Below are 14,149 nucleotides of genomic sequence, written 5' to 3' on the forward strand. Positions count from 1 at the left end.
GCATTATTTTTGTTTCTTCTCTATGTGGCGATGTGGCTTATTGCTGATTCATATTGATGTACTGTATGTATAATGTACTAAATGCAACAAAGGATGGCTGCTGTCAGCTCACAATTAATTCGCCTTAATTTAAACTGCTTTTGTGGCAGTGAAGCGCCGTGATGATTTTTCAAATAAAATGGCGTCACCAAAATAAAGGTTCCTGGTGTGTAATGCCGTTTATTAAAAGTCCTCGTGAACCCAGAGTATATTAAAACAAAACAAAAAATTTGAATGGAAATAAAACGAATGAAAAATGCAAAACTGTAATAACCCTGATATGGTCCGGTCTTCCAGGAGTGTTGGAAGAAGCAGAGTTCTACAACATCACTCCGCTGATTAAACTCATCAAGGACAGGATTACGGAGAGAGACTGTAAGGCCACACAGGTAAGACAAGACGACGACCGACACACGCATTCCAAGTTATTCAGTAGTAGAATTTACTGGTAGGTATTGACTGCCAAAATGTGGAGTTATGTTCATCTCTGTCATTGTGGCGTATGTGGTCATTTGGTACATTGGAGTAGCCTGGCTTAGCCCGACTCTATACTAATGCAGCTAAATAACTGCAGTATAGATCCCCATCTTGTTTTAACATGGTTGGATTGTGTCTAGCTGAGTTAGGCTAACATTGGAGCCTATGTCCCCAGACAGCTAGGCCATCAGTCCGGGCCACAACAAAGTTTTAACACCTCCAATCAAAAAAGTTCAATGTTTGAAATGGCAAAGTGGGGGCTCGCTGGTCCAGGCGCATACCACTTAGGCATTGCCACATAGGCATGGATACCTGGCGGTGTCGCCGGTTCGATTCCCAATCCGGACGACCTTTGCCGCGTGTCACTCCCCATCTCTCCCCCCATTTCCTGTCAGTCTAAACTGTCCCTATCAATAAAGGCATAAAAGCCCAAAAACTAATCTTAAAAAAAAAAGAAATGGCAAAGTGGAAGCTGTATTAATTTAGGAGTATACGCCAATGTTCCATTATTTTACAGTTTTGCTATACGCACAAACACATGATTTGACTATTGTTTCCCCTTTCTCCCTTTCACAGTGTATGCGCAAAACCTTCCGATATTTTCTCCGTTATGAAATGTTTCCACCCTTCTTTGCCTTCCTAAAGACAGCTGTGCTATAACATAGTGTTTCTCAGATTTTCTGTCAGCATGTCTCCTCTCGGGTTTATGTAATCCTTCTGCCCTTTCACACCATACACCCACTTTACTTGCATTATACTGTACTGTACAGTACTGTGTTTGCTGTTACTACCGCTGGCTTGAGGCTACACTCAAAAATAAAGAAACTGAAGTGCTTTCTTCACATGTGCTGCAGCTAGCCGTTGCTGTTTATTTTTTACTCTATCACTCTTTGTCTTTGTTGGTTTGTTATAGTGCCCTCTTATTCCTTTTCAAATGAAGGCATTCAAGGCATCCATGCTTAGACTGTTTTCATAATTCCTATAAGTCCTATGCTGACGCACACACACACACACACACACACACACACACACACACACACACACACACACACACACACACGTATGTACCGACATGGACCAACAGCTCTCTTCCTCTGACAACGGCATTCTCTTACTGCTGCTGCCACCCCCACACTAGTATGACTCTCTCTTTCACACATACTGTATATATCCAGCACTCTGCATGCAGATCTTCATGTATTGCCCACACCATTCTATGCAGGCTGATTTCAGTACACATTCAATAAGAGATATGGAAGTCATGCCAGTGTTTTTGTAGTGTTCTTGTTGTTCTTGTTAGGCATGCCTCTCTGTCGTCCACTCATTAGTTCATGGTCCATTTCACTGAATTTTGTAATTCCTTTTAACAAACCTCTAACCTGCCAACAGGCATGATTTCAATGTAGAGTGCGGATGTAAAGACAGAACTCCTCTCGTTGTCTCCTCTAGCAGGATGCTAGGATGCTAGCTTCTAGCGTGCAGTGTGTCTGTGTACTTGCCATGCACAAATCACACACAGTAACAAAACCTGGGATGTGTAGGGCTGTCTGTCCGTACGGAAATGAGACGGTGACAAAATGAACATCACGTGACACCGCGAGTCAAGTTTGGCCCCAAATAGGCCTGTCACAATTATTTCATAATCGTCTAATCGTGTTGAAAAAGTTTTATATATTTTCAAACATTTTCAAAATATAGGGGAAATAGCAGATCTACAAGCTCACAATGCGTCACGGTGCAACACGTTGCGACCTTGTAGATTGGCTATTTCCACTATCAATGTTATTTTTTAAGTATAAAGTTGTAATTTCTTTGTATATTTAGGTCATGTGTCATATCTGCCATGTGCAAATCCAAAGCCTACAAGCCAAACAGACATGTAATTGTCGACGACGAAAACAATTATTCGAGTGACAATTAATCGCCACGTAAAATGTCATAATCGTGACAGCCCTAGCCCCGAACTCTACTCTGCGACTCACCCTCCCCTCCCATTCTCTCTCTCTCTGCCTTTTCTCTCTCTCTCTCTCTCTCTCTCTCTCCGTCTCCAGCAGGTACCGCCCAAGCATGTGTACCGGGTGCTGCAGTGCCAGGAGGAGGAGCTGACCCAGATGGTGTCCACCATGTCGGACGGCTGGAAGTTTGAGCAGGTCAGCGTGCGTACCTGCAGAAAGCCCCGCACCGGACTGCTCTGGACTGTGGGTTGGACTCGCTGCTGCTGCTGTGTCCCCCCCCTTCCCCTTTCCCCTTCAACCTTTAACCCCCCTACCCCGATCCCTGATCTGACTCTATCCCCCCAACCCACCGCCCACTGTCTGCACTCCAGATAAACCCTTGGGGCTGACCCCCCCCCCCCCTCCCCCCTCCCCAAAGGAGTCTAGAGGTCCTTTTATGGCAGTATAGTTCCCAAACCTAGTCCTCTCTGGGATGCCCGGTGCTGCAGGTTCTCAATCTAACCTGATAGCTGGTTCTCAATCTAGAGGGCAAGTAGTAGTCGGGTACATAATAGTCAGGGGTCTGATTTGACCCCATTTTGCAAATCAAAAGCCATTCAAATAGATGCAAATAAATGTTGCAAATAGCCGCCTGGTTCGTTTTAAACACCTGGGGTCCAAATCGGTTTTGCGTTATAAACGCCCGGGCTACTATCTGGAAATATAGGATAAATGTGTTCATCTTTTGTCAGAGATCGGACTAGTCCCTAATTAGACAGCTAGCATATAATGACAAAGACACAAGGTGAACACAAGTAACTTCCAGCTAGGACAGAAAACCAGCAGTATGTCTAAGGTTTGCAATCATTCATATAACTATATTTATATGGCACACGTAATTTCATGGATCTGTGGGTGAACCCAGACTCCAAATGGAAGTGAAAGAGGAAAAGTATTACAATATTTCCAGTTGTTGTTAACGTGCTTTGCTTTTTCCCCCTTAAAACCCACAGACATTTCAGAGGTCCTTAACGTACAAAGCGTCCCGACCTCGCTAGCCTTTTATCTTGTGGACAGCTTCAGTGTCACGCATGCCAACAGAGGATCCACACATCCAGACCCCCCCACCCCCCACTAGATTCCCCAGGAGTCAAACCCCACACCCTGGGCCTTTCCAGCACATCGAGACCCCCCCCAGCGCTGTCCCACTGCTTTCGCGTTTCAGCTCGAGTGCATGAATGCTGTGCATGTGTGATTTGGGTCCTCCTGAAATTCCTCCAAAAAACCTGTTGGTATGACCGTTGTGCTCCTTGAGTCCAGTGTTGTTGTAATGGCAGAATATCCCTCCTGCATGAGCAAAGGTATCCACCTGTTCTCTCTTTATGTCACGTCTGTCATTGTCTGTCCTTCTCCTGTTCTCTCTCTATCAGTCTCTTTATCTGACTCTTGCGTTTCCTCGTATCTCTCACTTTCTTTCTCCACCCGTCTCTCTTCCTTTCTCCTCTTTTTCTTTTTACATTTTCTTTTCCTCTCATTCTCTCTCTCTCTTTCTCTGTGGTGGAAAAAGTACTTGCATTATACTGCAATATAGAAGTATTCTGTTGAATGAGCTTCTAGATCGTCTAGTTTCAAATGGCCAAAAGTAGGACTGAAGTGGCGAATGTATGTTTTCATAAAAATCTGAAATCTACAAAGTAACCAGCAACTAAAGTTCTCAAATAGATGTAGCGTTTATGTAGTAATGTGAGTAATGCGAGTAATGTAGAGTAAAATACAATATTTGGATCTGAGATGTTGTGGAGTAGAAGTAAAAGTATTGAAAATAAGTGGGTAAATACCTCAAAATTGTAGTTACTTTACACCATTGCTCTCTCTCTCTCTCTCTCTCGCTCTCTCTCTCTCCCTCCCCTACCTTTTATCTGTCTCTAACTCTCCCGTCCGGTCTCCTCCAGATGGTGAACATTGGCTCATCATACAGCTACGGGACGGAGGACCAGGCTGAGTTCCTGTGCGTGGTGTCCAAGGAGCTCCACACACCTGGCTCTGGGCTGGGCACTGAGCAGAGCCACAAGACCAAGGTGAGACCCTACACACACACACACGCACGCACGCACACACACACACACACACACACACACACACACACACACACACACACACACACACACACACACACACACACACACACACACACACACTTACTTTACAGCACTGTTTCGCAAACACTGGGTCCCTTAATTTTCTACATTTAGTTTTTTAATATGAGTGTGCGTTGATCCCACCCTGTCCACTGAAAACACGCCTCTCAATTCACCAAGCACATTCACTTCCATAATTTCACACATTGGTCATTGACTGTCTGTCTGTCACGTCTATGTCTCCTGTGTCTCTGTCTGTCTATGTCTTGTGATGTCTACATCTACATCTGTACATTCTTATCAATGCATATCAGTCTCTACACAGGTGATTTACTGTATGTTTGTCAATACGGTATCTTTTATCTAATTTAGCCCTGTTGACGTTACCCTATCTGCTCTTCTCTCAAGTCGCTTGTCCGAACATGCATACATTTACCCACTTATTTATGGAATCGTGACTTCTTGAAACAAAAAACTGTACATTTTTTAAAAAGCACAGCGATAATCCGAAGACTTTTAAAAGACACACGTGAAGTACAGTTTTTGTTCTCAAGAAGTCTGTGGTTTTGTAAGTACCTTTTGACATCTTTATCTTACATCTAAAGACCGTGTAGCGCAGAGACGATATGGTCGTTCCCATGTACTGATAGCTCACTCTGACCTGCACTCTGACAATCATCAATTCATTATATTCTTTTTTTTGGGGGGGTCACTGTCAATTTTTTTGTGTTCGTTTGTTTTGGTTTGCTTTTGTTCTGTCGTTTTCATTTATTTTCTTTCCCCATAATACAAAAACGGAAGGCGCTGGAGACGCCAGAGGAGGAATCAGCGAAGGAGGAGCAGGAGGAGGTGGCAGGGAGCGATGCGACACCGAATGAGTGGCTGAGAGAATGAGAGAACCGTGTGTCATTGTTCCCAAACAGAGAGGCATGCGTGGGTGAGGCAAACCACACTAGACCACTGGTTCTCAACCTTTACAGGCTGCGACCCCCTAAATAATCATATTTGAACTGGGGACCCCCCCCAACTCAACCCTGACGAGCACTAAGAGTTGAGGCATAACATTTTGTATAACACGGTTCTATTGTGAAAATCACAACGCCTTGTGAGCATGTAGATCAGCTACTTTCACAATTTCTGCCTCTAATATTTGACAATTTGACCAATCTTTTTTTTTTTTAAGTCCTTAAATTGCCACTTGTGCAGATACCCTCTATACACTTTATGTTGGCTTGTTTACTGTTCAGTGAGAAAACAATGTTGCACATTAAATTAATCATCTGGGGACCCCCCAAAATAATTTGGGGACCCCCCTGGGCGTCCCGACCCACAGGTTGAGAACCACTGCACTAGACTAACCGTAGTTGCTAGTGGGTAGACCCAGTGGGAGGTACTGTGTGTGAGTCTTGGGACCCAGAGTTTTCCATGGCATAGCATTGAAACAATAAATAGTTTTGACACCTTGCAAGTGTAAAATATTCACTATTTGAAAAAAAAATTACACCCATGCGAAAAAGGTTATTTGTGTATGTAATACAGTACATTATCATTTACAGTTAAAGTTGCACAGCATATTTCGTTTTTAAAATATTGTCAGTGGAACTTTTAAGAAATACGTTGTTGTGAAGCATTTTAGAACAAAATGTATGTATTGAGTTTGAAATTCATCACTGCATTGTTAAACCTGAAATCTGAGAATGCATCACTCCTAACTTTAGAATATTTTTGCGTATTCAATTGAGATACATGTCTCAGGCCCAAGTAGGCCTAACTGCAACCGAATGAAGGTAATTTAGCTGCAGATGCAGATGTCATTGTGCTTGGCTTGCAGAGCACACAGCTGCGTTCTTGTTAGCACAAGCATTAGCAGGAGGGGGAATTACCACCAGCTAAATGCAGTTAAATTCAGGGCCAGGGATGGTCTGTTCTTGCCAGGCAATTAGGCAACCATCATTCCGAGGTTATTTTTCTCAAACTCCATTAGTGAAATAGCAAATATGGCTTCTTGTGTACCAGGGAATCAACCACTGTGGTTGGTTGGCTGAAAATGTCATGTCCCTGATCATTTGCATGACCTATACCAGCCTGTCTGTTTCTGTGTGTGTGCGCGTGCACGTGCGTATGTGTATTTGTGAGTGTGTATTTGAAGGTCTGCGTGCATGTGTGTGTTTGTGTACATGTGCGTGTGCGTGCGTGCTCCCTGGCTGGTCCAGCAGTGAGTTGACGCAGCCTGGCTCTGTGATATTGATCCAAGCCTGGCTCCCTGAGGGGTTCTCATTACCAATGCTGTGACATGGAATAACCCTGACCAATAATAATAATTAACCCTTATGTAATACTGGCTGTTTGAAAATAGCCGATCTATAAGCTCTTAACACATCGCATCGTGATACGCTGTGACCTTGTAGATCTGCTATTTTCTAAAGCTGTCGCGGTACTAGATTATGTGGTTAGCCTGGCTTAGCCATACTATATCACTCTGCGACAATGGGTGGATAGAGTTTAGCTGCGCTAGGCTAACACACACACACACACACACACACACACACACACACACACACACACACACACACACACACACACACACACACACACGCACACACACTGATGAATCGAGTACAATGGTCCATAACCTTTGACTGTACAACCTTTACTGTGAACAATCATGTTAATAAAGTATTTAATTGATCAATCAATCTGAGAGCACTGCACAACTGTTAAAGTAAATGCATGCGCTGATACAACAGCAGTTATACAGTGTCTTAACTAGTCAGGTTAAAACTCTTTTTCATATAGCACAATACATGCATACGAACATTTGCTTGACAGAAAATACACAAAAGGCCTACAGTATTTCAGGCGTGTAGCAAAATCCTTTGCATTTTTTGATTTCGGGGTTGTTGTTTTTTTCTTCATATTTGCTCATTCATTTTTTCATATCAACATGTTCCCATTCTCTCCATCATCAACAACATCAGAGATCTAACCTAGCTAGTTCGTAATGTAAAATAAATAAAGTCTAAATCGGGGTTCCCACGGTCATGAAATTCCTGGAAATATTTCTAAATTGGAAAAATATTTTTCCAGTACTGGAAACGTTTTGGAATTTATCAAGGGTCCTGGAAAGTCCTGGAAAAAATAGATATGCATTGTCTTTGGTTATTATTATTGGTTATTGAGCTGAATTATTGTTATATAGTCCTGGAAATCGGGTTAAATATTCTGGAAAAGTCTTGGAAAAGTTTTGGAAATTAATTGGCAAAGATGTGTGGGAACCCTGTAAATTGACCAGACAACTGTACAGTGCTGCCGTTTACAGTATTTGAACTTCTCTTACACGGCTATGCGTTTATAACACCTAATTTCTTGTTTTCCTTTCTCATGTTTTCACAGCTTTTCCAGATCCATGGGTCCCGCATGTAGAAAATGGAAGGATTTCAGGGGGGATGAAGTATTTCTTTCCGAGCTTGTCATTATGATTAATTATGTCGTTATGACATAATTGACATTATGCACATTTTATGATTTTGTGTCATAAAGTCAACATGATCACTGTGTTGACTGGATTTGTGTATAGTGCTAGCAGTTATACATAAGATTATATACCCTTTGGTGAAACATTTTAGCTTATCACTAAGAAAGATCTGCAGAGTTTAGTATTAAATGTGTGTTTTCCTGCCAAGGGTGGTAGTGAAGCTTAGTAAATCATGACCAAAGATCATGACCAAAGTAAAGTGCTAAGAAACAAAGAGGTACTGAGCCAATTATATGAAGAATAATCACAATAACAAAAATACAATTCTATATTGGCTCTAATATTGGACAAGCTTGCCATGCAGAATGTTAAGACATTAAAGGGACACAATCACGCTATTGATGTGCATTTCCAGTTAATTGTTGTTGGATATCATATTCAGTAGAAGCAATATTTATTATACAATCCATACCGACATACAATTACCCCCTTTCTGTCTGTTTTTCGGCCCTTCTCTGTGTTTTCTGAAGTCAGGATCACTATTTCGTCTTAAACACAGTGAACAAGGACGTCGCGGCCACCGTGGGTAGCGGCTAAAAACAGGTAGTAAGGGATGACGTTTTCAAAGTCACAGATTTTACAAGATGGATTTCCGAGAGGACTAATACACTATATCTATCTATCTATCCATCCATCCATCTATTTATTCAGCACGGCTTTCGGTGGCATTTCAGAGACTGACTGCTTCTTTATGCTAACAGCACAGGTGTCATTAGATTGGCTGCTTTGGGTTATGTTGGAACAAGACGGTAGAATATAAGAATGAACAGAACATAGCTAGACTGCACTCTGTCGAGATGCCAACTTGCTTCTTGGCCATGGGCGTAAACACAGACAATACACGACAGATACACGACAGATACGCCACCGAATGCAGTAGGCTACTTGCACAATCTGCTGGCGCAAGTAATTAGACAGTAGAATCCTCTGTGTGCATTTAACTTTAGAGCTATGGGTCCTTCCAGATTGATTTACACTCCTAATGCTGAGGATTTTGCTGTGAAGGGGGACATTAGCTGACTGCAATTGTAGGGTGTCATGCTATGTCCTAGAATCAGACACCAAGTCACTGTCCTACAAAGCAGAGAGGAAGGATAGCCAGGCAGCCAGCCAGCCAGCCCATTACACCCAACGCACACATTTACACAGATGGTTATATTCAAAAGGATCAACACTACAGTACACCTCTCTCTGGCGGCATGTTCAGGAGCGTCGGCAGTGGTCAAATAGTGAGGGGACAATGTTGTGGTTACCGCTAGACTCGCGCCGGTAAAATCTGTGATACAGAAAGAATAGGTGGATAGCATGGGACATTCTGGACCGACTGACACTCCCTCCGGCGCCCATGGTCATGTGGCTCAGGAGGAGGTAGAGCGACCATTTGGGAATCTGAAAGTCCCTGGTTCAATCCCCCCTCCAGGCGCTGGATTAATAATGCCTGCTGCTCCTCATACTGTAGTTCTAGTTAAGTTAGGATTGATAAATGCAGAGACAATAATCTAGATATGTGTAAATTATGTACTCTGCAAATACCTGATTACCTCAAAGAACCACATTAAGGAGGCACAATTATCTCTGTCACACAAACAGACAGGCTCACATGTACACACATTTTATTCCGAAAAACACATAACAGCGTCTTCATCCTCGTTGCACAAATGACCAGTCTCACACAAATGCACTCACGTTGTTTCATGCTAGGACATGCATGCTCCCGGAGGCATGCGCATGCTCAGCAGCAGTGGCAGCACTGTTCTTGTTCTCTCTCTCTCTCACCCTGGCGAGACTCCAGAGTCAGCTTTAGCCCCCAGCTGACAGATAGTGTGTGTGACAAAGTGAGAAAGAGAGAGAGAGAGGTTGGTGAGAGAGGATAGGCTTAGAAAGAGAGACAGGGGTGTCGCACCAAATTCTGGGCCCTGGGTATAAGGATTCACTGCAGGCCTCCCCTGAATGTTCTTCATAAGGGGAGGGGGTTTAACCCCATTTAAACTGGGAACGCATTATTTTGTGCTTTAACTATTGAAAAATAGCAGATATACAAGCTCATTGTAGATCTGCTATTTTTGAAAAATCGTGAACATTTTTTGAAAATGTTTCTATGTCAGTGGTGCTCAAACCCCAAAATGATATGTATTTGGCCACGGACCCCCATCTCAAAATATTTAGTTCCAGAAGCGAAATTTGAGTTACAAATGTTCGCTTAAAAAATACATATATTCAAAGATTTGCACACATTCTTTCACGACTTTTCAAAAATAGCATATATACAAGCTCGCAATATCTGCTATTTTTCAAGTATAAATGATATAAATGATTAAGGCACCTCCACCTTGTGACGCCCCTGACTGTAAAACATGAAAGAGTGAGGCACCCCTGCTCTCTTTATTATTCGTTGTTTTGCCATAGGAAGACTGAACATGTCTCCAACATTGTATAGTCCCACACACGGCAGGTCTGCTTCAGTCAGTGTTTTCATGGTCATTGGAATCAGTAGGCGTAAATTGGAAGGCAAACTAGCATACACTGACAGGGTCTTCCATTGTACATAATCAGACACCAGTGGATTATGTATGCTTGTTTTGTGTAATTCAATAATGCTATATAGGGAAGTCCTTTGGGCCCCAGAGCTGCTGGGTTTCTATCCTGTCAGATAGTTAATTGCTTTCACCTGGTGTCCCAGGTCTAAATTAGGCCCTGATTAGAGATGGCTATAATGAAGGCCAGCCTCAGGAGAAAGAACTGAAAACCTGCTGGCATACATTAGTCCTTTAGCCAAGTTGAGAAATAACTGTCAGCACCTTCTGTGTGCCCTCTGCTGGTTGGCAGTGTGACTGGCAACAACACATTGCCTTCTAGATTCATCCCAATCTGAGCTCAATGTTCTAGGCTGTAGGCAAGCATGTATTCTCTTTAATTTAGGCAATATGCAATCAATAATAGGATGTGAGACAGACAATCTAGGATTAATTAAGATTTGTTTATGATTTTACAAGAAAGGTGTGTATTGATTTGATGTTAAGATTAGTAGGAGGTTAGGGGATATTGTGCTTATACTGTTTAGTAACGTCTTCACAGGGATCCTTGGGTGCCTTGATTTCATGCTGTAAAAAAGAAAAACATAACCATTCGTGTAGTGTAATTTAGTAGATGTCATTACACAGATTTTCTTTTAAAAGCTGTAAATGTGCAGTTTATTTTATTCTCATTCTCACACAGGCTGGGAATGGGATTGTGTGTGCGTGTGTGTGCGCGTGTTTTCAGTCACAGTGTTCAGAGTGGTGTTTCGGCATACATACTGTAAAACAGGCTTAGTAAATCATCAACAGAATTGGTTACTTTGTATAGTTTTGTGTCATTTCTAAATGGGGATGTGGGAAAGATAAGGAAACTGCAAGGACAAACCACAGGCAGTGAACAGGGACGTGAGGCCGCTCCCCTCAGTTTGATGCTGTTTATGCACAAAGGTTTTAGCTCTAGGCATTTGGTTGTTTATTTTCATGAGGATTTGAATTCAGTTGATTTCTACACATCACTGTAAAAATCATTTGCGTCTGTTTAATCTGGGGTGGCTTTTTTAATTTCTTTTTTTATACCGGTATATGTTTTACCTTATTTATACTTGAATAGCTTTTATTTTTCTAGCCACTACTAGAAATACAAGCCAAGTGTTCCCCAAGATCACGGAGGGAATTATTTGTCCCAAAGGGTTTTAAATGTGTGATTATTGATTCAGTTTTGTAATGTTCCATATGCATGAGCTGGTCCCATTTGTTTCTATACATATACAACAATATACAGTACATAACTGATAGCCTTTCTGAAAATAAGCGTTTATGTACAAAACAAATGGGTTGCTGTATCCAAGCTGAATTGTTCCATTTGTATACAATGCGTTGATTTGTCACTGCTGTACAGTAAGATTTCTGTTGGAATACATGGAATATGCCATGTTTAAAGGAATAAACAGTAGTGTTTTGTTTTTCTTCCAGAAATCTGTAAAAATGTGTCATTGTGATTTTAATTTGTTTGTGGTAGTTAGATTTTCCAGTAAGAGTCCTCAATGTGTTCCAACAACAATATGACAGGGACAAATATTCGTAATGGAAGAGCATGCCACTAAGGAGTCAACAGGAACATACTGACATTTTGGAAAAGTGACACCAACGACTGTAACATTGAACCACAGAAATTCCTACTTTTTTGCTCATTGTTGTTCCAAATAGGGAGAGATGATCATTTTACAGACTGCAGACCACCATTAAACAAAACTTAAAAAGTGGCAATAACGTTATAGTCTTCATTTTGTCAGTTTACAATAGGTCTTTTGTTCCAGTATATGATGTCATTGTCATGTACAACATAGACATTTCACAAGTCCTGCGGCTCCTGCCAAACAAAGCCACTTTAGTTCATACTGTATGTCCTGCACAACATAGAAGTTATTTCATGTCATTGTCCTTTTCAACATAGTCACTTCATATATCCTGCACAACTTACTGTAGGCTACAGTATGTCCTGTACATTTCATTTCATAAGTTCTGTACAACATAATAATTTCATTTATAAGTATGTGATAGAAGATGAAATCTGTTGATTTATGATAGGCTACATGAAAGTCACTATTCTCAAGAAAATAAATGACGACCTTTGTTGTAAACAATTTCAGGATGTCATCTTTTCCTACCCTATCCTCAAACGTCATCTGTTGGCATGCATCTCCAAATATTTATCAAACTATTAGTCTACAGTATGCATCAAAAATGTCTTCATAAGGGAAGAAAATTCTATCATATTTAATAAGGGAAAACAGTTCGACAAAATATTTTTTTATACCTGTACACAATACAAATATCTCAGTTGTCACAAGAGGCTATTAATCTAAAAATCAAACCTCGGTTCGAAGTGAAGCGGTGAACTTTTATTCTATGTGTTCTAGAGTTATGAACTCTGTGATCTATACATTCTTTATATATTCTGAATTCTACATTCTTTATATATTCTGAATGAATGAATGATTTTATCTGGAGGGCCGAATTATCATGTGAAGCTTGACCAATCCTCAAAGTATCCAATCATCAGACCGGGAGGGACACTACACACATAGGCCTATTCTGGACGTACAGGACATATAAAACCTGTTCATTCTGAACTGAAATTGCCATATATGGACATGGGACACACATTTTGCTTTTTGAAAAGGCCTATTCATTCTGTTCATTCTGGACTGAAATGACCATATATGGACATGAGGTGACAGACATTTTGTTTTCGAAAAAGCCTGTTCATTCTGGACTGAAATGACCATATATGGACATGTTACACACATTTTGTTTTTGAAAAAACCTGTTCATTCTGGACTGAAATGACCATATATGGGCATGGGACACACAAAGCCACTCATTGGAAGCGGTTTTCACCGCTTCAAAAAAGAATGAAGAATTCAAACAACATTTTGAAACAGCAACACATGCCTCTAACACTGCACTAACCTAACTCCGCCAGATGGTGCTGACAATGGTTTTGTTTCCATTGCGAACGGCCCGGTTCCAGACCCAGAGGAGGTTCCTGGAACCTTTTTTAGGTCCTGCTCCTGAGGTAGAACTAAACTTTAGTTCTGGGAACCTATGGGCGGGGCCAGCAGTGCTGCTGCTCTTTTTTTGGGACCTCCCAGTAGCATACGTACTCAATGCTGACACCATCTGGCGGAGTCAGGTTAACACTGCACGACATGCCAAAGTAATCAAAAGGCTAAGCACCACGTCCACGTTCATTTTCGACACACAGCCGCGATGTTGCTTTTGATTATGTGAGTCCAGTGTCCTTCTCTCTCCCTCGGCCCTCTGCAGCGAGTCCACAACAATTAACTGTAAAATAACCTACAGCCTACCGAGGTGGAATGTAAACAAGAACGTCTCCAGTCTCCACGTTTTGAAGGCGGGTGCCCAAAGGTGGTGTTGGAATCAATGACGTATCATTATGACGTTTCATATAGGCCTACGTCTACGTGACATATCATGGCCGTTGTT

At 41.7% G+C, this 14,149-nt stretch overlaps 1 protein-coding gene across 5 annotated transcripts in view; it reads left to right on the plus strand.

The window, feature by feature from the left end:
• The window catches only part of kctd17 (potassium channel tetramerization domain containing 17), a 28,467-nt gene extending 15,715 nt beyond the window's left edge, over positions 1–12,752 (plus strand). The window contains exons 3-7 of one of the 5 annotated variants that reach the window (XM_080747949.1): positions 337–428; positions 2,568–2,714; positions 4,403–4,528; positions 5,390–5,525; positions 7,982–12,752. In XM_080747949.1, the coding sequence (XP_080604075.1) occupies positions 337–428; positions 2,568–2,714; positions 4,403–4,528; positions 5,390–5,482 (458 nt within the window). In that variant the 3' untranslated portion in view covers positions 5,483–5,525; positions 7,982–12,752. The remainder of the gene's footprint in view (positions 1–336; positions 429–2,567; positions 2,715–4,402; positions 4,529–5,389; positions 5,526–7,981) is intronic. The other 4 variants (XM_080747950.1, XM_080747952.1, XM_080747951.1 and 1 more) reach the window with 4 other exon arrangements.
• The last annotated feature ends 1,397 nt before the right edge of the window (positions 12,753–14,149 follow it).

The sequence above is a fragment of the Nannobrachium achirus genome (assembly GCF_963921795.1).
Source record: "Nannobrachium achirus genome assembly, chromosome: 18".
Taxonomy (NCBI): domain Eukaryota; kingdom Metazoa; phylum Chordata; class Actinopteri; order Myctophiformes; family Myctophidae; genus Nannobrachium; species Nannobrachium achirus.